Source organism: Ostrinia furnacalis, unplaced genomic scaffold, assembly GCF_004193835.3.
Source record: "Ostrinia furnacalis isolate ACB-3 unplaced genomic scaffold, ASM419383v2 OfSCF1918, whole genome shotgun sequence".
Classification (NCBI taxonomy): Eukaryota; Metazoa; Arthropoda; class Insecta; order Lepidoptera; family Crambidae; genus Ostrinia; species Ostrinia furnacalis.
This window is the reverse complement of record NW_021132157.1, coordinates 554824-578652: the sequence shown is the minus strand read 5'-3', so window position 1 is coordinate 578652 and position 23829 is coordinate 554824. Positions and strand designations below refer to the sequence as shown.

At 36.2% G+C, this 23829-nt stretch overlaps 3 protein-coding genes across 4 annotated transcripts in view; 2 read left to right on the top strand and 1 right to left on the bottom strand.

The window, feature by feature from the left end:
- The window catches only part of LOC114354101 (laccase), a 72307-nt gene extending 66556 nt beyond the window's left edge, over positions 1 to 5751 (top strand). Inside the window, exons 6-9 of one of the 2 annotated variants that reach the window (XM_028306358.1) lie at positions 1516 to 1711; positions 2548 to 2760; positions 3370 to 3600; positions 4119 to 5751. In XM_028306358.1, coding sequence (XP_028162159.1) covers positions 1516 to 1711; positions 2548 to 2760; positions 3370 to 3600; positions 4119 to 4288 — 810 coding nt within the window. In that variant the 3' untranslated portion in view covers positions 4289 to 5751. Of the gene's footprint in view, positions 1 to 214; positions 875 to 1515; positions 1712 to 2547; positions 2761 to 3369; positions 3601 to 4118 lie in introns of those variants that run through there. The other variant, XR_003655982.1, reaches the window with a different exon arrangement.
- Positions 5752 to 7347: 1596 nt separating this feature from the next.
- Positions 7348 to 10004, top strand: LOC114354110 (granzyme K). Its single transcript, XM_028306369.1, has 5 exons — positions 7348 to 7416; positions 7812 to 7978; positions 8464 to 8615; positions 9004 to 9218; positions 9598 to 10004. Exons 1-5 carry the CDS (start codon positions 7353 to 7355, stop codon positions 10002 to 10004), a joined length of 1005 nt encoding a protein of 334 aa, XP_028162170.1. The 5' UTR covers positions 7348 to 7352.
- Positions 10005 to 10258: 254 nt separating this feature from the next.
- On the bottom strand, positions 10259 to 23612 carry LOC114354122 (laccase-2). Its single transcript, XM_028306382.1, has 9 exons — positions 23296 to 23612; positions 22227 to 22577; positions 20999 to 21212; positions 18857 to 19020; positions 15338 to 15489; positions 13956 to 14157; positions 13094 to 13291; positions 11034 to 11172; positions 10259 to 10880 (listed from the first exon to the last, which is right to left on the bottom strand). Exons 1-9 carry the CDS (start codon positions 23417 to 23419, stop codon positions 10646 to 10648), a joined length of 1779 nt encoding a protein of 592 aa, XP_028162183.1. The 5' UTR covers positions 23420 to 23612; the 3' UTR covers positions 10259 to 10645.
- Between the last annotated feature and the right edge of the window lie 217 nt (positions 23613 to 23829).

Below are 23829 nucleotides of genomic sequence, written 5' to 3'. Positions count from 1 at the left end.
TGGCTGCCTTCAAATCTCTCAAAGCCAGTTGGAGTTGGGACTCCTCCCGGCGAGCGAAGGCTTTACGTGTAAGCATTGTTTCTTTTGGTAAATAAAAAAGTATTAAAATGTAAATGCCAAAGGATCAATTGATCAATAATTGGAGGTTAACAAAAATGTAGGTAAATATAACCTCTTACGCGGGTGACAGTACAGCTGTTATATTAGCCATAATATTCCATGGGAGTTAATGACGGTTTGTGATTTTATTTAACGATGATGATGCCTAATTCTTTGAGATTACTCAAATATCATTTAAATGCCATATACGGTGATATTTTTGTAATAATATTGATGATATCGCCTTTAATTCGCATAATGTCCTATGAGGCTCCTTGTATCGTTTCGTCTTCGCATACCGAAAGGTATTTTTCCACAGACTTTGTTCTGTAACTAACAACTTGCCATTAATATTTTTTCACCAAGGATATTTATTACGTGTATATATTTAAATCTTCCTTCTAACTGTCTAGATATTTAAGTTTGAACCTGATACTAACCCAATGCATGCTTCAAAATTTAGATAACTTAGTGAATGTAAATAACTGAATACTGCAATACATGTAAATACACGATAATGTAGTTTGACTACACCGCGACATTTTCCGTAACTTTTGAAGACTGTATATAACTATGTGTAGAGAATAGAATAATATCTCCAGATAATGTTACCACTCCAGGTTACCATTATAATTTAAGAACTAAGAATGTAATATTAATTCTACCAGTTATGATGATGCCTCTAACCTAATCTACAGAAACTTGTTCTATCATGAATTATTTAGTCCTAGTCTAAGAAAATGTCACATACTTTTTTAATCAGTCAATCGAACGTGTATAATAATTATCTAAACAAAGTATTGCTATGGCTGCTATTACGTTAGCAGTGAATAACAACATTTTTGATATGGTCAATATTTTAAGGACATTAAATTTTTTATACCATTCAATAAAATTTATATAATACACCGCTTTTTTATTTTTGATCTTTTCGAATAATTGTGTGCTATAAAAATTATTATGTTTACAGAAAAGATCAAATTTAGAAATCCTAAAGCGCTACATTGTACCTACCCTGTAGTTTTAGTCGTAGATGTTACATGTAAATATTTTTCACTTCAGTAGAAAAGTGCACTTAATTTGAATATACATAGTTGTGTATATTTCGAATAGTAATGTAGTGGTTTAATTGATTCCGTATTTTAGCATAAGGCTTAGTGTCGTGGTTCGTAGAAGAAAACCCTAGTAGCGGGTATCCATGAGATGCACAGGACACAGGTTGTATATTTTATTACTTTGGTTTGTATATAAACATTTTTATTGTAAGAAAAATTCATTTTTTCAATTTCTTGACTCTTTTTGCCATTTAAAAAAGTTTCATGTCATTTGTATTTCAAGTCACATTTAATTATTTTTTAAGATTTTGTTACTTCCAAAACTCGCGAAGAAAATTCTAATTTGCTACCCAACTTTTAGGTAATGAATCCACTTGACGCGATCTGCAATGTAAAGAGGAACGATGCGGTGTGCGTCAGCAACCTGAAGTCTGCCAAGCCTGTGGACAAGGCTATACTGCAAGAGAGGCCAGACGTAAAGATCTTCCTGCCCTTCCGATTCCACTTCTACAAGCCAAAAGACCTGTTCAAGGAAAACACTTACAGGAACTTCTTAGGTAAGTTGCAATCAGAAATAACTGCATTCTTCAGCAAGTGGTTTCTTTAAAGATACCTATGCGGTAGTGCGATTGCTTGAGAGATTAGCAATCGTTAAACACCTCGCGATAGTCGCGATAGTTAATTGAACGATTGCATTTAGATATTTTTCTAATTTTAGATAACGTCAAACAGTGACTTGTGAAAGTTCTAACTTATTAATACTTTTGATAACACATTCGTTTTCTAATCATGAGAAGTTTTGGATTTTGAAGCAATAAAGTATTGAGTATTGGAATTAAGGAATACCAGATTATAGAAACGAAAATGGTATTTTCACGACTGTAGAAAATTTTGTAAATCCAATTACATTACTTTTAAGTGAGCTGCCACACAGGCGGATTGCAAGCGTTTTCAAAGCGGAGAGGCGACGCAGCGAGCACGCCGCGGTTGCACAACGTTTCTGCCTAGAGTTTTCGCCTCGTTTTCGCCACGCAGCCGCTAGATCTCCGCCGCGGAGCCGCTCCACTTTGAAAATGCTTGTAACCCGCTAATGTGACAAGGCCCTAAGTGACTAATTACTAGAATTTGGAACAGTTCAACTAAAATTGTGTTTAACAACCATACATTTGTTACTAAAGCCCGGTCTGTGAGCACGTAGAATTTTGTCCAATGACCCCAAGCTACCCATCCTTATCGCTCGCGCGTAATTATATTGCTGTTGCGACTGTGGGACGGGCGCCCGCAGTGAGTGTGCGAGCGCGACAGTAGCTTGGGGTCATTGGACAAAATTCTACGTGCTCCCGGACCAGAGTATACTAAAAACCATACTCACATCACAATCCATCTCTTCCAGTTGCCCCCGGCGGCGACCACGTCCTCAGTCTAGTCGACGAGATCTCGTACAGCGCGCCCCCCGCGCCGCCCCTGTCCCAGATGCACGAACTGTCCCCGGAGTTGTTCTGCAACGGGGACAACCGTCCCGCCAACTGTCCCGTCGACTGCCGCTGCACGCACATGATCGACGTCCCGCTCAACTCGATTGTGGAAATCGTTCTTGTTGATGAAGGTATTTTACTTTTTTACTTTACACCATTATCACTTTTAGCATAGTCTACGGGGTATCAGCCTACCATAAATGCTAGATTGGCATTCATAACGAGGTAGATAATACCCTAGTCTACTACTCCAAACTACGGCCCGCGGGCCATATCCGGCCCACCACTGCCATCAATCCGAACCACGACAACTTTAGACTAAGCCTATGTTTGCATAGGTGCGCAAAAAAAATCTTATGGCCCTTGTAACATACCGAAAAAAATATTATGGCCCAAGGCTGCAAAGTTTGGAGACCCCTGCCCTAGTCAAATGAGACACTTTTTATAAGCTGTCAAAACGCGACTGAGTCTCATAGATTTTCAGGGCAATATGACGTCCTCAGTCGACGAATGTTTTGACTATGACTTAATTTCGTTGCTGGGTTCACTGACAGTTTAACTTTATCCTGGGATGAACTTGACCTTCATTGATCCTACTCAGGAGTTACAGCGGTGGGAACAGTCTCGTGAACTCAATTGATTGACTATTAATTGATTTCAAAACTGCAAAAAAAAAACAACTCTGTTTAAAACCTTTTTTATGTCACCCGGTACTCAAACATTTCTTATTCTACTTCCAGTTCAATCACCAAATTTATCTCATCCCTTCCACCTGCACGGAACGACATACAACGTCATCGGCATGGGCCGGTCGCCAGACAAGAACATAAAGAAGATCAATCTCAAGCACGCGTTGGACCTGGACCGAAAAGGCTTGCTGCACCGACAGTACAACCTCCCACCTTTCAAAGATACGCTCGCCGTGCCCAATAATGGATACGTCGTGTTGAGGCTAAAAGCTGACAATCCAGGTAAGAGACTTACTTTTTTTTTAATTTTATACGATTCTCAAGACTCTACCTATGGATTTGTCACACTGGATTCAGTCTGCGGTCAGATCAAAGTAAACGCAGCCCGCATCATGTTTTTTACTTTGACCTGGGCCTCAAGTCCGCTAATTTATATGACCGCAGACCGCTTCCAGTGTGACATGTATTGTCCTAGGGTTTATTCCACATTATTTGCCTAGAGGATAATTTAATAAGATCTTGATATTATTCAATTTTTTTAGCCAATGATCACACGACCGTTAACTATCCATTTCCGTTTTTGCTCTCGTTCTCATCAAATGGTGATTCTTTGCGATAAAACGAGACGACATGATCGGCAATGGGCAGTTAACATTGTTGCCGATAGTACAGTTGACAGCACTTAAGACTCTACGCAATTAATCAAATATTTTAAAAAAAACTTACAATTCGTAATTCAAAATTACGATCTCGAATAAACATTAATAAATTTATAACTAATGTTTTTTTTCTTATTTCAGGGTACTGGCTGTTCCACTGCCACTTCATCTACCACATAGTCATAGGCATGAATCTAATCCTGCACATAGGCACGCAACGGGACTTACCCCCCGTACCACCAAACTTCCCGCGATGCGGCAACCACCTACCTGAAATAACACCACCCCACTTTCCCATAGGACTCCATTGAAACCCCTTCATGATTATTCGGCGAAGTACCCACATCGCTTTGGTTTATTTGCAAACCAAATGAAGATTACGAACCTAGTTACAACGCAAATGCCATATTTTGAAGTATCATTGAAAATAAGACCATTGCCGGTCATATAACTTTAAGGTGCTGTTATATTACCCGTTGTATCTAATGTGTCTAACAACATGGTTCATAATTGCGTAGATTTTCCTCTGTATACTTGGTAGAGTGTACTTTCCTTGAGCTATGCGTAAGGAACGGCGAAGGATACCGGGGCAAAGCTATGGCCCGATAAGATTTTGTGTGCCGTCGGGTTTATGGAAATGACAATAATGAACAAAAAAGTCTTTAAGAGAATTATTGTGGTCAACAACTTAAATAAAGTAATTTTTAAATCAGAAAAATTAATTTTAAAGTAAGAACTTCTGGTCGATTAAAAGATTCGTCAGCTCCAAAATCCGTCGACATTAAAAATCTTGTCGCAAATTGAGAAAAAAGTGTCAATGATAAGTTATTATTGATTCATGGATTTGTTCATCGTTCCAAGTGAAATATGTATTGAAGTTCCTTTTAAAACCTTTATAATAAAAAAGGTTCAAAGTATTGGCATGCTTGAAGTACACTGAACAAACTTGTAGCAACCAAAACTATGTAGTTGGTGATTTTAGGGCCAATTTTTCAATCTCAAGATAATGGCGGTTAATTTATTTACATTGACAGTTGTAAAACTCGTATACAGGGTGAAATTGAAATCGTTGGCTTCCTTTTAAAATAAGATTTTAATACTCACCAAATGCACAAATAAACTTATAACACCCCTCTTTTTTTTTCGTCGGTCGACAATAATTTTTAACCTTATACAATAGTTTTACTCTTTATAAGAGTACACTTATAGAAATAAATAGTAAAAATAAAGACAAAAAGGATTTGTTTCATATTTGGGGAATATAAGAAAAAAAAATGCCAACAATTTCAATTTCACCCTGTATTAATCTCGCGATTGAAAAACGAACCTTAATTCAATGGCAAATGATGATTAAAGATGCCATTTGACAATAACTAAACTAAACGTTGTTACTATAATTAGTTGTATTTTTGTTATTCGTTTTATACTTGTGTAAATAAATTAGAATAAGTAGATGATGTGTGTGACGGTATAATGTTACAGGGATACACAAAATACAAATGAAATTGTATGCACTCATTGATCAATAAATCGATGTTTATTTAAATGTAGTTTTTAAGGGCTGGTTCGCTGCACTCAATGACTTTTTGGCGTATTGTAATGTAAAAAAAAGTTGCAATTATAAACCGATTTGAAAATATTGCATTTGGATAGAAGAATCAGCCTTTTACGGGCTATAAAGTATAATCCCTGTGTAATAGTAAAACGGTTTAAAAGCAGGTTCAAATATTAATCCACATAATCAATTGAACCCTAAAAACAGAAAAAAAATATTGCTGCATATTTGTAGCAGATAATATCCTTATCTTAGGAAGGACAGTTATTTAATATTTATTTCCACAGTATTTTATAAATTACCAAAATGTTTTTAAATGTACCTGGTCATTGTACCTACATTATAATTTTAATTTTCAATTATAATTTTTTTAACAATTTTTTAATTTTTTTATACAAAAATTTTAAATAAAAAATAATGTGACCTTTCATAAATGTTGTGCATTGGGTTGCTTGTGTACAATCTGAGTGGGTTAGTTTATTTATTTATTTTCATTTTTGTTCATTACAACCCAATTGTAAACAAAATGGTAATGTTTTTCGAACGTATGGAATTAGGTCTGTTTATTGCGATCTGACGTATCTGGGATATGAGTAACGAAAAAAATATACGCATTGATTGATAATCGAAAAAAACGATATAATTAACGATACAAAATAATTCGATCATATCGATTTTAAAAGATTTTATCGATTACTGTTTTAGGTAATGTATTCCTGTAATTTGCAATATTACTACCAAACATTAATTACCCATTTATGTTTTTAACAAAGTCATGCTGAATAAATGTGTCAAAAATACTTTTGTTTGATTTCTTAACACTGACATCACATACCTGCATACAATGTTTATTATTATTTGTATGATATTTTAATCAACGTTTTCATACAACACTAGGCTGCTGAGTTGCACTGCCAACTTTAACCGTAATGATAAACAATTTTTATTGTATTGAGTTTGACAGTCTTTTGACGTTTGTTAAAGTCAAAGTAAGATGGTGCAACCCAGCCTAAGGGCCTTACTAGCCTGAGATAGAGTCATTTCCAGGCACAGGGATTACAGGAGACGTAGGTATTTTCAAAGCATTAGAATTCTTTAAAATTAGCAATAAAATTACACAAAATGCAAATTCATAAGCTCGTAAAGCGCAGAAGGGAAAACAGGTCAACTCGAAAATAACTGTCAAATTTTACTTATTTCTGAAAACAATACTTACTATTGTTCTCACTTACACACGTGACCGCGTATTATTATTTATTATCTTGGCATAAAATAGCTTGGCCTACTCCAAAATTGTAAATAACCCGTATAAATAAGCGCAAAAGTATTTAGCGCAAAAATAATTTAAACGACCAATTACTAGGTGTTGCCAACCTTTTTTCATAATTATAAAAGACCCAGAATCTTCTATAGGTCATTAATTGTCTTTATTATGTAGGTTACATAGTAATTACATAGGAGACAGTAAGTTATGCTTCAAAAACGAGCTAGGACCATACATAAACACACCCTTTAAATTAACTTTAAAAAATGGCTTCTAAAATAAAATGGCTTCTTGAAAATTAGTAAGTTTTTAGTTTTCGTAAACATTCCTTACCTACATTTCTTACCTACAAACAAGTGCGTACATGTATTAGTAATTGTAGATTTACGCATACAATACAATGTTAGGTAGGTTTGAAAATAAGTATTTCATGAACTTTGAATCTTTTTCACATCTCAGAACACCTGAAAATATGTAAACAGATAACACCGTCTAGAAAAATGTTATAAAGGGGCTGCCCTTAACACAGCTGAACTTGTTTGGATATTTTTTTATTATGAACTTGTTAATAGTGACTTTTATCGCGTTGACTCTGACAAAATGTTCAGTGTTATCATTTGGTGAGTTAACTCTATTTAAATTGTCAGGCGTTCAAGGTGTTTTTACATAACACTAGGTTTTTTCTGTTTTGTTGAAATACCTATAGGATGCAAGAAAACATTTACATAATAAATTCAGAAACTAAATCAATTAGTTTTCATTTATAAATTATTTTCGGAAAATCAAACATTTGTGGAATAATTAGAAAAAAAAAGTTTTTACAAAATTCAGGCAAAAATTTTACATTTTTAATCGATTAGGGCCAGTTTTTTGATCCGTAGTAAAATGAATTTGGCAAACAATATTTTTTTAAAAACATGATCTCTACATTAGTTTAAAGTATGAAGGTCACTGTTAGATTTGATTTAGGTACTTAACTTTCCTCATGATATTTTTTAAGTCAAAAACATTGTAGCGCCCCGAACAACGTTCGCCAACTACTTGGACAACAAGCCTCACGGCCGCATTGTAGGCGGTCATGCTGCTAAGCCCCACAGCCACCCGTACATGGTATCACTTCAGCTGAGGTTCTTGTGGGTACGAGCCCACATGTGTGGCGGGACACTGCTTAATGAAAGATGGGTGAGTTGTGTTTTAAGTACAGATTCCATTAAGAGTGAGAGTAATATCAGATAAGAAGTTAAGGAAAGTTTTTCCAACAGAATAGCGTACCTACTACTTCTTAAAAGTTTAATTTCCTAATTACAATCCGAAAACCAAAATTAGTTCAATTGAATGGAAATGGAATTTATTTCTTTGCTACAGATAAGAATAGCAATAAAAATATTTAAGGCTAAAGAATAAAGTAAAGTATCATGAACCCTACCATGCAAAAGAAGTGTAGGTAATACGAATAGGACCACCCCTACTCTCCCCCTGTATGTATATCGTAAGAGATGACTAAGTGAGAAATATACTAAACATCAGGCCTCATCAGGCCAGCGTAGAAAGTTTAGGAAGGCCAAAACCTCCATTATCTCTTGGTAGGCTGTAGAGAGTATGTTCATACCGTGGATATTTAATGACCTGATGATGCTGATGTGTCCAGAATGTAACTTGTGCTCTAGGTGTTGACCGCAGGCCACTGCGTGTCCGACTCGTTGCTGATTCGATGGCTGAACATGGATGCCGTGGCCGGGGCACATGACGTCGACAACTTCGGCCCAGAAGTGCAGATTTCAACGATATCGTTGCGGATACCGCACCCTAATTATATCGGGTAATATTTTTATCGTTCACAGGTTAAAAGAGACTGATTAGAAAAACAATGCTGAGGTAAACCGTGATCTATTACTATTTCCATTTCGTGAACATGTATACTCTGTAGGTATCTAGTCTTTTATTCATGACGGGCAAATGTTAGTATGATGATGACTACGACTAGTATCCGAAGCCATTAACAGAATTTTTAAATGCCTATTTATTTTCTAAGGAAATTCAGGACAGCTAGCCGTCTATAACTATTAATACTGTTTGTATGTTCAAGACTATTTTTTTTATTTGCTGTGTGCCGTTCCATTACAGAGGTAGCAAAAGGTAGTTCAAATCTAATGTAAATAAATACCTGCTTTATTTAACCTACATCCTAAATGTCATCCCTATTTCAGAGGAATAGATAAAAACGACATTGCCATGCTCAGAACATCAACTCCGTTCCAAATAACCAGCGCAGTCAGGCCTATACGTCTGCCGTCTCCTTCTCTGGTGGTAGACAATGCTTCTCTGATGCTGCCAGGTTGGGGGAGCCTAAAGACGACGTTCTTTATCCCGGTCCTTCCAAGCCAATTACAGGAACTAAGTGTAACTTATGTGCCTTTTCAACGTAAGTAAATCTTAGGACATCAATTTATAATGAAATTATGATATTTTCACCTAAATTTATTATTACAAACTGAAAAAAAATTGTGTCGTTTTAGAAAACACGAAAATAGTAACTGCTTCTAGAAAATATGTAGTGATTTTTGAAGTCGATAACAGTGACATTATGAACGGTTTTTTAACCGTTCATTATTTTCATATGACTAAGGCTGGGTTGCATCATCTTACTTTAACTTTGACAAAAGTCAAAAATCTGTCAAACTCCATACCTACAAAAAACGCCGGTTATCGTCATAGTTACTATCAAAGTTAGGTGGTGCAACTCAGCCTAAATAATGTCCTTACAGAATTCTAAAGAAGACTATTTTTTGTATTTCTTACAGAATGCTACAAACAAATCATCGATTTCCTGGATCCTGATGAAATTAACCCGCTTGATGAAGATGTGCACATTTGTACCGGTCCACTAGGTGGCGGTAAGGCAGCTTGCAATGGGGACTCTGGTGGGCCATTGGTTCTTTTCCAAGACGATAAAGCTACTGGAGCTAATTCCACAGAAGTAGACGTACCTAATAATGGTGATAATGAAATAAAAACAAATGACAATCAAAAGAAAGAGGCAAAGCCTAGCTCAAAGGTTGAAATCAAACCAAAACAAGAATCAAGAGTACCCGTTTTGATTGGAGTAGTATCTTGGGGTATATCTCCTTGTGGCGAGAAAGGAGCACCGACCGTTTACACAAATGTGTCTCAATATATGGACTTCATAAACAGCTATATCAACTCGTGATCGAAAATAAAAGGCGTATTTCTTTTTATTTTTATAATAATAAATTACATTAGTTCAGTATTTACAGGTCTCTTTCATTTGGACTAACACATTGCATGGTTAATTTATAAAAAATTTCAAGTTAATTGATACGCTGCTTGGCTACGCATTTTGATTCAATCTAGTTTCTAAAACTTCGCCTTAGTTTTAAAATAGCAAAGTAAGAACAGGTTACAGTACAGTAACAGTCCTACCTAAGTACTTTATCACGGTTATTTTATTTCATAATCTTGAAAAGAAAGAGAGAATGGAACTACTTTTTGACGATTGACCTCATATAAAAGGGCCTCATTCTATACGAGATCAATATCTTACCATCATATTTAGATCGCCTTTTTAAATTATTATACCATCCCAAATACAATAAAAGCATTGTATTTACAGCCTGTATTAAAATCTTCTAACAAAAAATATCTACTAAGATAAACTGTTCACAGTTCGTCTTCTTTTGATAAATTCTTGTAACATTCTCTACACACTTACATTAATTTCTCGTCGTGTTATTTGACACTATCAGTCTCCAGTAAATTCTAATACTTAACCCTAAAATTAATTTGAGTATCATAATCATACATCAGCATGACTTTCAAGCAGTTCAGTTTTTAATTTAGAAGGACATCAGGAGGCCTGTAGTTCCCGCACTTCGCTAACGACTTGATGATGGATTTGGGCATCTTTTGGGGGACGTTGATGAGGACGGCCGTGGGCAGGGAAGACAAGGCACAAGCCCTGCACTCCAGGAGCCAGCTGCCGGCCTGGTCGGCTCGTATCCTGACGATTGTGTACCCTTTGTTGGGTACGACGAACGTGTCCTTGACTGGTGGGTTTCGAATGTTTCTGTGAAAATTAATAAAATATTTACTGCACACAACCGGTGTACTATCTTTAGCGTGATGTGAAGTTTCCCCACAATTTTTGTCACCTCCCATTACTACGACTACAATGGCATTCATAGAATGACAATTACAAGCTTTCTAACATGTCACTTACCTCACTACTTTTTGATCTTCCATCAATTTTTCGAAGTCTTCCCTTGAAATAGGTTTTCCATCAGGACTCTGCCATGTTGCAACGATCTGAGCACTCAGCCCATGCATGTGGAATGTATATGAGTCATTGCTGCCAAAACCTGGAACGTGTGAAAGAAATAAGTAAACATGGCTATTAATTATAGTGTCATTTCTGGCTTCTATAGTCCAAACCAGGTTAAGCTTGTCAACAAGAAGGTTTAGTAGGTATTCATTTCATATTCTAAAGACAATCTCAATAACAATGTCTTACGTATAAAGACAATGTAAGTACCAAAAGCTTTAACTGTCCACGGTATTATACAACACAACAGACGCAGTAACAAAAACACCATGTAACATTGATGAATGTTACAGTCAATTTTCTATTTATAGTACCTAAGCACATTTTAAGTGGAGGGAAACCTATTTGAATGGATTGTAGAAAAGTTTCTTTTCTTTTTTCTCAAGATGAATTCAATCAATCATTTCTTCTTCTTTTGTTTATGGCCAGGTGTGAAATCAGTCATTTATGAAAGGCAACAACGTGCTCAATAGTTTGAATGAGCACCTTTCATTTGTTTTACTATCAAATTGCTACTTAATTGACTTTAATCCCAGACATGTCTTGTCCAAACACTAACAAGACGAATATACCTACTACTACGAATATACTAAATAAACAATTCATATTTGTCAAATGAATTTTCATGTTTCATCATCATAATATTGCTCACATCACGTTCAATGTCTTAAGTTTAGTTTTCAATACTTGATAACGTTTGATACAAGCTTCTTACATAAAATCTGATGTTTCTTATTACGAATAGGTAGTCGCAGACCTAGACAAAAAGATTTGCAGCTAAATTAAGGAAACAAAAATGTAGGACGGCCCATCTGAAAGACAGTTACCGTCCAACCTTATGCAATTTATGGACCTTTCACTTTATCCATATGGAAAACCGATAAGAATTTAAGCTCAAAATATCAACGTGCAGTCATATTGCGTCTATTATGGTTTGCATCATAGTTTTATAACTTTTTGTTAGTAGCAAATACCATTAAGTGAACAAATAATTTGCAAATGAATTATTCAAATTTTCAAGCAAAGAGCAACCAAATGCAACGTATATAATGATAGAATAATAATAAAGACTTTACATTTTGAAATGCTCATAGCATCTTGCAGCTGTTAAATGATATCCTTGGCCATAGTTACTTTTATAACTTTTTGACGAAATAGGTAAGTACCTAATTATGTTACAAAACTACCCAAATTAAAGTTACGATTTACGCAATAGTAAAATGTCTTGTTCATGACAAAAATTGCGAAATGAAAATTAATAATCTCGTAAAACACACGCTTAACTGTCTCGTGGCCCGGTAAGCCAAGGCTAAGTTAGTGTTAATGATCGCTGTTTTATCCGTGTTATGATAATTTAAACTGTTCGTTCGTTCGTTTCAGCCGAAAGACGTCCACTGCTGGACAAAGGCCTCCCCAAGGATTTCCACGAAGACCGATCCTGCGCCGCTCGCATCCAGGCACCTCCCGCGACCTTCACTAGATCGTCGGTCCACCTAGTGGGAGGCCTGCCCACTGCATGCAAACTATGCTTCAATGATATACATTAAACTTCTAACAAAAGGAATGTTTTAGAAATAAACAATGTTCAAGAGGCGGAGGCATCAAATACATATCACCAACAAAATAACTAGTCATTGATGCCTTCGACTGCATTTGTGAACACAATTTATCTTGTTTCTATCATTTCTGATCATTTTTAAGCAGTTGGGTTTTTTGTTTTTTCTATGAGGATGCCTATTCAGTCAAATCAACAATAACACCTACTTATTGTTATTAATTTTGTTAAGAAAAAAGTATTTTGCAAATCACTTTATAACAGAGTTCTTTAAGGTAACTAATATAAAAAACATAAACTTAATTGACAAGCTCTTTCTATTCTTAGAAGTTAAAACATATGAAAGTAAAGGTAGAATAGCAATAGCTTTTTCATAAAAGAAACTAAATCCAGATCAACCCACCTTCGTTGACCAAAGCCAGCTCCAGCATTTCTCCTTCAGGCTCCATCGTCAGCACGCACTGTGGCTCCTGGTTCTTCGCCTCCTCTCCAACCTTGCAGGTGAAGTCAGCCTTCACATCCCGAGGGTACAGCAACATAGGAGAGTTCGGGTAAAGGAAGCTCTTGCTGTTGATCTGAACTACGCCACTTTCCTTTAGAGCTGGAAGGAAAATAATATTTATATTAGAAGTAGAAATGGTGATATTATTTATGTTAATTTGATATCGATTGACTTGTAAAACATCTATATCTATTCTCTATTATATAAAAGAAAGTCGTGTTAGTTACTTCGCTTATAACTCAAGAACGGCTGAACCGATTTAGCTGAAAATTGTCAGGGAGGTAGTTTAGAGCCAGGAGAAGGACATAGGATACTTTTTATCCCGTTCGAAATTAAAAATAAAGTCTGCTTATTTATTGCCATTAAGGCGGAACAAAGTTCGCCGGGTCAGCTATCCCGTTCGAAATTAAAAAAAAACTCTGCTTATTTATTGCCATTAAGGCGGAACAAAGTTCGCCGGGTCAGCTAGTAGCTAATAAATGTCACCAGTAACATAATGATGGGAGATCAATCGATGAAGTCACCAAAGTGAAAGTTACAGAGGTTAATTTAAATTTATTTCATTGAGATCTTTGAATTATGTATGAAATGCTAAACGTCCATAACCCTTTTTGGAAGTTTAACGATGAAAATCTGCTTAAAGAAAGTATTAGCTATTTGTAGAATGATGTTTTCGTAATATTATGATCATAAATGTGGATTCCTATAGGTATTATTGATTAGAAAGCAACTAATATATCAATGAAAAAAGGAAAGGACTTACTGAGTGAAGCAGGATAGAAAGGTTTCTTTGGTATCGCATCACTTATGTATCTAAAATCTACGTCGTTTTCCTTGAAATCCACGACGTTTTTATCAATTCCCAAATAAACAGTCTTGGGGTCAGGTCCCTCGGCGACATCTTGTAATGATTCCAACATTTGACCGGATACTGCTGACCAATCAGAATCTTGGGCAAATTCGTTCTGAAAAAAAAAAACAAAAGCTTTAACAAAACCGTGATAATTCCATTTTGTAACCTAGACTTGTGACGCGCCCCGCGACGCATCGACAGCCCTAGCACCGAACACGGAGATTTTGACAACCCTACGGCTGCGCGGCCGNGAGCTAGCTAAGACGCCCCGTTGCAGACTTATATGTATGTCGGATAAAACTTATAATAACGAGATGAGCTATTCGAAAGTTAAAAAAACAACCACACACAGGTGCAAAGTAAGAAAACAAGAATCAATTTATTTAAATCTTTAATGCCCAAAACAGAATATAAAAGGCGAATTGAATGCCATATTATTATGGCATTTTCTCTGAATCAATGTTTGAGACGAGCAGAAATTAGAGTACATTGTAAGCATCGTCCATTTGATTATGATAATGTCCTAATAGAAATTAATGGTCTATAAAAACACTATTGCACAAATTTTTAATACTCCTGCAAGTTAGTTATAGTTAGTAATATGACCTCATTGACATAATCTCATTGCAGAGCTTACAAAACACGGAATACATCGTCTAGACGTGCTGGCCCAAATGATGGTGATTAATCGTTAATATTTTTAACGTGGCAGGTAACTTGTACAGTACTTTATTGCAATAAAAGTCGACTACGTCTTCTCAAGCCACTTAGAGAACGGTTATCAGGAAAATAATCAAATAAGATAACCTAGCCTGGAGCGTATCTGCATCCAAGTGAATTAAATGGGTATTGAACCCGAAAATATATTATTCTCACGTCATTATCATTATTATGTTTTCATTCACAACTTGGAAGAAAACCTACACCTCCCAGAAATAGAGACTCCCACATTTTTCGCTCATTTTGCTCATTTGCCGAATGCTTCTCTTTCTTTACTTTAATCAAACTGTTAAAGTCGATTAAGAGTAGGCGCACAGAGTTGATTTTTAGTTGGCCGATAGTTGTGCCCGATTTTAATTTGTATGAAGAATCTGCCAAATCGAATCGGCGTAGTGTGCGCACTCCCATACATGCCCATACTGATCAACTGCCCGACTAAACTATCGGCCGACGAAAAATCAACGGTGTGCGCCTACTCTAAAGTAAAGAAACCTTATGTAGCAATTTATAGGCAAGTATATAATTAAAGAAAGAATAAAATAAATATGTATACAGATATTCCTGCATTTTACCTGTCCCTGTTGCAGCATAGACGTGTAGTTGAAGCCCGAGTAGATCAGCATCGCGTCTGCCACCAGTCCCGCGCACGCGCCGGTGCCGCGCGCTCTCACCCAATACCCTCCGGTCTCCTGCGACGCTCGCACCACCACGTCCATTCGCTCACCTGCAACGATCGGATGTATAATTATAAGAAGAATATAGTTCTTAGTTTTGTTTCTGTTTCAACTCAACTAACATAGTTTTTAAGTGCAATTGTTATTAACAAACTGAGTCCTAGTAACTTGAATAAAGAATCATTTATTATTTATTATTATTATTAGTGAGCACCTACGTTTTAAAAGGCAAAATTTGAGAGTCCTAGCGCTTGTAGTTTCTGAGATTTTGTGAGGAGTGAGTCAGTCAGTGACCTTTCGCTTTTATATAGTTAGATGACTCGAAATACCGCAATGTCGTCGGTCTGTCAGCAAAACGAAAAAATTTTGGAGCCAATTTTAATGTGTTGTTTACAAACATCAAACTTATTTAAATAATCACGCGGCTGAAGTCGGGGGCGACCAGTAAACATCAACAATTTGGTGGAAATTGGAAGAGATCATAAACACTCGTAAAATTTAATCGTTTTATTGTTACTTGCGAACCGCTTTAACTTTGCATATAAATGAAAACCAATCACTCCATCTTTTAGTCATGAACTTCCTACTTCTAATGATTTCCTAGATAAGCCTTTTATTGTTTTTAAAACTTTATAACCATACACATGAGAAGAGTACTTTTGTTAATTTCATGTAGGTCGCACTTTTTGTGACATTCAGCCTGTGTACTACTGGGGAAATTTTGTTTTTATGCAAACAAACTTTCGGATTGTTGGAAAACTGTTAATTATCATTCATGACGTTGCTACATTTAAAACTGGCTTAGGTCCGCGGCTTTGCCTACGTGGGTTTAGTTCTGAGACAAAAAAAAATGCCTGATAATGATGATCGATTTCATTCACAAAGCTAAGGATCACGAATCTTGGAATTTTGTCAGAGAAAGTAGAATGCATTTATCACACGGTCATCGACAAATAAAACAATATTTAGCAAAATGCCTAATCTCAATCAAATCAAAATCATCAGCAGCCTAGGTGTAAAATGTAACAACAAGACAGACAACTGAGTAACTTTCGCATATTTATAATATTACGTTGCAAAATGCTATGCACAAAGTCCTTCAGGCATTCAGCAAAACTGAAAGTAAAATCGCAATAACCTTTGTACTGACAAGAACGTTATTCCATCCTCTGCTAATGCACTCTTATAAATCGCATGCAATCAAAAAGTGATTAATATTTCCACTCTTATTTCCCAAGCCACAAAGGCTAGGTTAGCGTCAATGCTTTGCGGTTAAAATGTAGTTTATTGACCATGAGATAGAAAGTGAAATGGAAACAAACGAAACCTGTTCCATGGCTGACCTTAAACTCTTGGATCACAAGTTACACACCCATGTGAAAGCCTTTCTCCTCTCACTGGCGACGGATGTCGGCTAGCTGAATATAGCATTAGTTAATGGCCTAAAACACTGCCTTGCTGTACGCCAAGTTACGTTTTAGTAGAAAACGAAACCACTTTGTGATTTTCGGAGTATTGTACTTACTCGTAACAACAAAAGGTTAAAGGAAATGAAATATTAGCACTAGTCGATACTAATCGTTACCATTGAAGCTTGAAATTATTAATAGTCTTTAAAAATTTTGACAGCTTACATTATTCTTCTGACAGAAATTAATTACAATTTATTACGATGATATTAAATGCGCTTTTAATTTTATAGCATAGATAAGTAGTGAAATGCAACATGCAATTGCAATATTGTAAAAAAGGTTACTGTGTTAATTGAAACTAATCGCAATCCTTAAATGTCTACGATTAGACAATATTTAGTGATAATTAATCATAATAATTTAATTGTGGATGTGAGACTCGTACCTGTGTACATATTGTTAATGATCCTAACAGAACTTATACAATGGATAAAGTACATTAACTTCATTTTCAGTTAAAACCTTTTCGTGCACAATTAATGGAGAGAAAGGAGGATCGTTAATTTTCTGTCTTATTTATAGTTTCTTAAAATAATCTTCTCAAGCCATCAGATCGTAACTTGCGAATTTTATTGATAAACTTTATCCGTTTGACTTTAATTGGTAAGCTGTGAATAAAATTTTACTTTCTCCTACGATCGCTGGTCGGCGCGACAGATTGCTCACTCTCACTGACAGTGAAAAGTCATTTCTCACTTTTATTTTTGAATACACTACTTAAATTTAATGAGTCATGCCTTCACGACTTGCTACACATTACAAATGTTTGGCAGTCATTAAATAAAAATGCAACAGAAAGCCTGAAACTATGCACATTCTCAGTTGAATGTGCAAATTGCATAGTTCACGAAATATTTTTAAGTAGGTATAAAATAATTTCCTGTTACGCAAATAATACATTGTAGTTTGATTCGACTATGCTTTGCCTGTAGGTAGAAAAATTCTACATGCTGCAGTTTCATGTCTCATACAAAAACTTGTAATACCCCTCAATGTCAATCAGTATGTGGAGGCTACTATGCTTGGCGATGAGTTTTTACATTGATAGAAGTTACATTAAACGAACGTTATAGTGACGGTAGTGTTTAAAAAGAATCCAATTTCTTGTGCAATCTCTATGTTAAGATTAGCTCTATATTTTAGATAAGTATCAGATAAATGTGTCCAGTGGTTGAAGTTCATAGATATCCATCAATGTCTTGCTAGCCTATTTCTTACTCAATACCTAACTTGTCTAATGATACTACCTAACTAAATGCTAGACTGGACTTGCTCAAATCTTGTATAAAATATTTTATAATATGAAAATATTTAATGTTATTATCGAGTGTTTAATCTCTCTACTCGCGAAAGGTCATTGACTCACTAACTCACTCATCATGAAATCTCAGAAACTACAAGTGCTAGGAGTCTCAAATTTCGCATGGGGGTTCCTTTTAGAAAGTAGGTGCTCATTAAGATGGGATTTTGCAAAATTCAACCCCTAAGGGGGTAAATCGGAATCCAGGAGTACGAAGTCGCGGGCGGCCGCTAGTCATAAAATAAAATTGTCAGAAGGTTGTAAGATTTTTGTGCTTGCCCTTGTTAAGTCACTCAATACAAAATTACTGGAAAGTACCTTGATCGTGTTCAGTTAAATTAATCACTACATTCACACTTTCAAGTTAACTTTTACTAAAAGTACCTACCTACTGCAGAGCAAGTAAAATTTCAGTTTGAAAAGATTAATGTAGACAGTAAGGTGACTTTAATGATCTAAAATTTTTCTTTATTTCAACAGACTACTGGGTTCTTAATATTAATTAATCATCATCATTTACACTATAAATAAATAGGATCCTAATAGGCGTTTTTACACATCGTCAAATTGATGTCACATTAAAATTGTAACACATTAGAGAGAGAGTGATTAGGTGCCAACAGGAATATAATTCCTTCCACTTACCCGGATAAATCAGGACAGTCCTAGCAGCTGCAGGCTTGACAGACCTCCCATCGGTTGCTATGACGACCATCTCGTGTCTCTCAATCCTGACCAGCACCGGGCATTCGACCGCGATCGCGTTGATCAGGCGCAGCCTGTACGCAAACCCTTGCATAACGAATATTCTGCAACAAAAATTGTCGGTAAACACTATTAGAAACTTCGTAAGAGTAAAAAAATAACTTTCGGATGTAAGGAATGTTATGAAGACAATAAAAGAAAAGTCATACAAATAAGTTTAAAACAAGTTCCAGTGGATCGAAAACAAGTTATTGAGAACCGGATTTATTTAAACGCTCTAAACAAATGCACGAATCTTAAAATAAATAATTGTCGACAACATCACGAAAATTTGTCATTACGTAGAAAGATTATCATTATAAAAATAGGAAGATTAGAATAGAAAGCTAGGTTTCACTGATGATGTTGACGATTTCAGTCATGGCGACCATTTCAACCCCTAACTGTCTTGGCGCCGCTAAACGGCGATGAAAATAAATGATGATGTGAAATGAAGTGAATGAAAGGTGATCTTTGCCGCATACAGCCTCGCACATTATGGGCATCTGAGCACGCTGATTTCATAGTTAAAGTGTATGGCAGCTGATGGACTGATAAATTAAATCACAAGAGCATTCTTAATTGCCACACTTTTATAACTTCGTGTTATTCTTCCCCTTAGGTTGAACCATCAGACTTCCCTACTAAACTTTTTTAACAAAACACAAATAGAATCAACCATCAGTGTTAAGAATCTTCCGAAATATTGTCAATACTTGTCCAAACTTCCAAAGTTCATGATACTCATGCCCTTGGATGCCATCGTAAAGACAAGTTCAGACATCGCCAACAGTGTATGTTACTCATCATTACTAGTTCATTCATGGTCATTCCATTCTACTTGGCCTTGGTAGACCGTGCATGATTCGCATTGCACAAGACAACAATGAGTTTCTAAAAATAATGCCTTTGGTGCATTTGAGATATTTTTATTATCTTGCTGCAATAGCTGTTTATGCCCATAGCAATTTCGAATGCAACAGTAATCATGTTGATGATTGTGGTGCTTTCTTTTACTGTGCAAACGAAATGTCATTCTGAATAACTAATTTAACATTCAGCCAGTTAACTGCCTCTGTGGTTTAGCGGTTAGACTACTTTCTCAGACCCAGAGGTCCCAGGTTTGATTCCTACTCGGGGCAATGTTTCTACTCGGTTAGGATGGTGGTATGGTTTGTTCAAAGTTTGCCTGCCCACCATCTTACCTAAGTCTATCTCCATAATAACAATAGTAACAGGACTGTTGTGTTTCGGCAGATGGACGTAGACAAAAAGATAGCCATGATGCTTAATGTAACCGGAGCGGAATTGTGAAGATTAGCTTTCAGCAGTATTTCCATAGTCAGTCACCGTTTACTCAGTGCCTTCACTGTTTCAGATAATAACTGCAAATATCTGTCATAATGTTTGTTTAAAATTACATTAATTTGAGGCTAACAAGTCCAAATTATTACGGCCGGACGTATTTCGTAAGATCCAAGCATAAGTACATCTAATATTTTCGGCCAGTGTCACAAACCGTGCAATACTTAATAACACCCACTTTGGGTTTTCGTCATAACTGATGGTCAGCGCAGTGCGTTGCATTCGAGTGACCTCGAGGTGGATATTATCAGCTGAATAAAGTACAATTTCGTACATTATTATGCCTTAGTTTGCTTAATGTGCCTTGCTGTTTGAATGAATAGAAACGAATATTTTACTAAGGTATAGAAAAACAAAACTTAACTAGAAATATGGTTATGGTTCACTTGTTAGCATCGGTTGTCATTATACAACGCTGGTAAACTCCGAAAAGGAAACGAAAGAAAGAGGAGGAGGGCATCTTTCAGAGAAATTCCCTAAGATTGCAGCTTTCGAAATCTACAAAAAAAATCTGTGACTAGTTGTAATACCTAAGTAGCAATTTTAATATCTTTCATGTTTGTTGTTTGTATGTTTCTATCCCGTACAAAATGTTATTTTAGGTAAGTAAACTATCAATCTAGCCTGTTCTATCCTATGACATTCTATCTTAATAAAGTAATCAGTATTAATACTCACTTGAAGTTCCCTTCATCCCCATTTATGGTCATGGCATTCGGTTGCATCCCACTTGCATCCTCCAGATTCCCGGTCAGCAACTGCGGGAACACCGCAGCTATGAGGAGAGTGTTCTCCGTGCTTCGGTCATAGCCGTATAAGGAGGAATGAGGTTCCAAGGGTTGTGGTTGGTTCACTATCAACGACCCGTATACGCCGTCACTTTGGTGGGACACTGAAAAATACATGAATTTAGTCATAGTTCCTAGGTGGACCGACGATCTGGTGAAGGCTGCGGGAAGATCCTGGTTGCGTGTTGTAGATAATTATCCTTAGGGGAAGCCTTGTTCAGCAGTGGACGTCATTTGATGATGAGTCATTAGTTCGATTATGGTAAAAGCAACCGAATCAAATCCGGAACTTGTCGTTTGAGGGCATGCTATAACTTAAACCTTCACGACAATAAAGTGTTTGGAATTATTTTACGCTATTATGTCACGACAAAAGATTATCTGCGATTATATCACAGCATAACCAATGATACAGCAAAACTCCGATGAACGACTGGCTACACAAGTCAGGCCGGTGTATGTGGAAACTATTTAAGGTCAAGATTCCAGCAATGCCACTTTGTTTCACAACGCTAGTTATTAATTTCAAGTTCAATAGTAATTTACTTTATTTCATACACTTTAACAATCGCCTTTCAGACTAACTTATGTCGTACCAGTCCAATCAGGTATCAAGTATGTTAGGGATATATTAAGTCCGCTACAGAGCAATAAACACAGTGGTTGGTAGTAACATAATAAATATATTGGTATCAAAGCACACGTAGAATATTTACAATAGAGAGTTCGGCACAGCCATTACACAGCTAAAGACAACATCACATTTGAATATAAATGACAGTTCTATCATAGCGGTTCCAGCTAGCCAGCTCTACGTTATACAGCATGAAGGTGCTCATCAACACACCCCCTCAACTCATGCTTTATACAAGGCACTAGAGTACGCGCAACCCTAACCCTTTACTCAGCAAGTGATGCCTTATACGAGGCAAAGGTTTGGTGAAAATATCTGCCAGCATATTTTCAGTTGCCAAATGTTCTAAAGTTATCGACTTATTGTCACGCAGCACATCCCTTATAGCTTTAAGTTATTATGAGCATAGGTATTTGTTTGCGTTATGCGCATCATCCGCATTGTTTTTTTTTTGTATTTAACCAAAGAAAGATAATAAACTTACCTGAATCAGAATGATAGAAGAAGGTGCCCGGTGACGAAGCAATGAAGGCATATTTGTACGTGGCTCCGTAAGCTATCGGGCATTGAGTGACCATAGGCACTCCGTCCATATGCGGCGTTCCTCTCTGCTCTACCCCATGCCAGTGTATCGTCTCATCCTGATCAGGGATTTTGTTCTTGACTTCTACGACGATGACGTCATTCACGCAGACGTTGATCGCCGGGCCCGGTGACATCCCATTGATAGAAATGGCCGGCCTACCGCTTTCTTGTATGGTTGGCTCTATTACGAAACTGTAATAGCACCTCCGTGGTTTCACATTGAATTTGCAAGGACGGTGGCACGACTGGTCTGTAAAATTGTTTCTTTTTTTAGGTCTAGTTTTAAATATGGGCATTGGGCAATAAGTATTTTCGTGAATTCCAGATGACCAAAAAGTTCTGGCATTCAGTTTAACGTTACGAACAATATTACACTATTTACTTTAGAAAGGAGTTAAAATTGGACGCTAATTAAAGAAAGTGCTAAAATATTCTGTGATAATTACAATGTACTGTTAAAGTAAACAATTAGCGGCAAGTAGAGCGTTAGATCCATATTATTAACCTTGAATTAGACTAACAAACTCATTTTTCTCTCATGCCTATTCAGCAGAGAAATTAATGAAAGTAACATGCCGAATTTTGGCTTAAACTAATGTGAATGGTTTATAATTAAAGTTAATTGTATTCAAGAAAATTTCAATCCTACATCAGCCATAATAGGCTTTGAATAAGCTACACATGTTCATGGCTTTTCTGAGTAAGGTCCTTTTAATTTGAGCATCACAAATATAGTAAATAAACATTGTATGTATATGCAATAACAGTTGTTTTTATATACGAGTACTTAAGTACTATTACTATACTACTTAAGTACATCAATTGGTATTATACTGACTAGATTCGTACAACTGATTCCTTTTAACTGAGAAGTTGTTTCTAAATCGAGGTTAATGCTTTATTTATTTATTGATAACTTGTTCTTTATCATATTATTAAATAAGTCTTAGTCTAATTAAATACTTTACCTGAATTCTTCGTTGTATCTTCGAACAGAATACCGGAGCTTGTCGGCGTAAAGCTTTCGATGGAAGCTTTTCCATTGTTGCTAATATTTACTATTATCATTAAACAGCAAACCAGCAGCTTCATCTTGAGTGCATGCACTTTAAAATCCGTTTTGTAACAAAAAAATAAAAATATTGTGATTAAATTATTTCTATGTTATGGAAGATTCTTAATTAAGGAAGGTCTAAAAGTGACACATCGTATTCACACACAACACCGTCGCCTGCGCGAAACGTGCGCGAGAGCATCGGAGCCTCAAATGCAACTGACAAAATATGCGCAAAGGCACGGCGGCTGCCGAAGTCGGATCTATCTCCGATTTGGCTTATTACTCACTCACCACCTTCGCTAGATCCAATTAACTGTAACACTATATGGATTATTTTGCATTATTAAATATGGTTTCACACACGCGGAAAAGTGTGAATCGCCATTTTTTTGCTATATTATGTCTTTAAGAACAAAAGTACTTTGGCTTTGCAAACAAAGTTAAC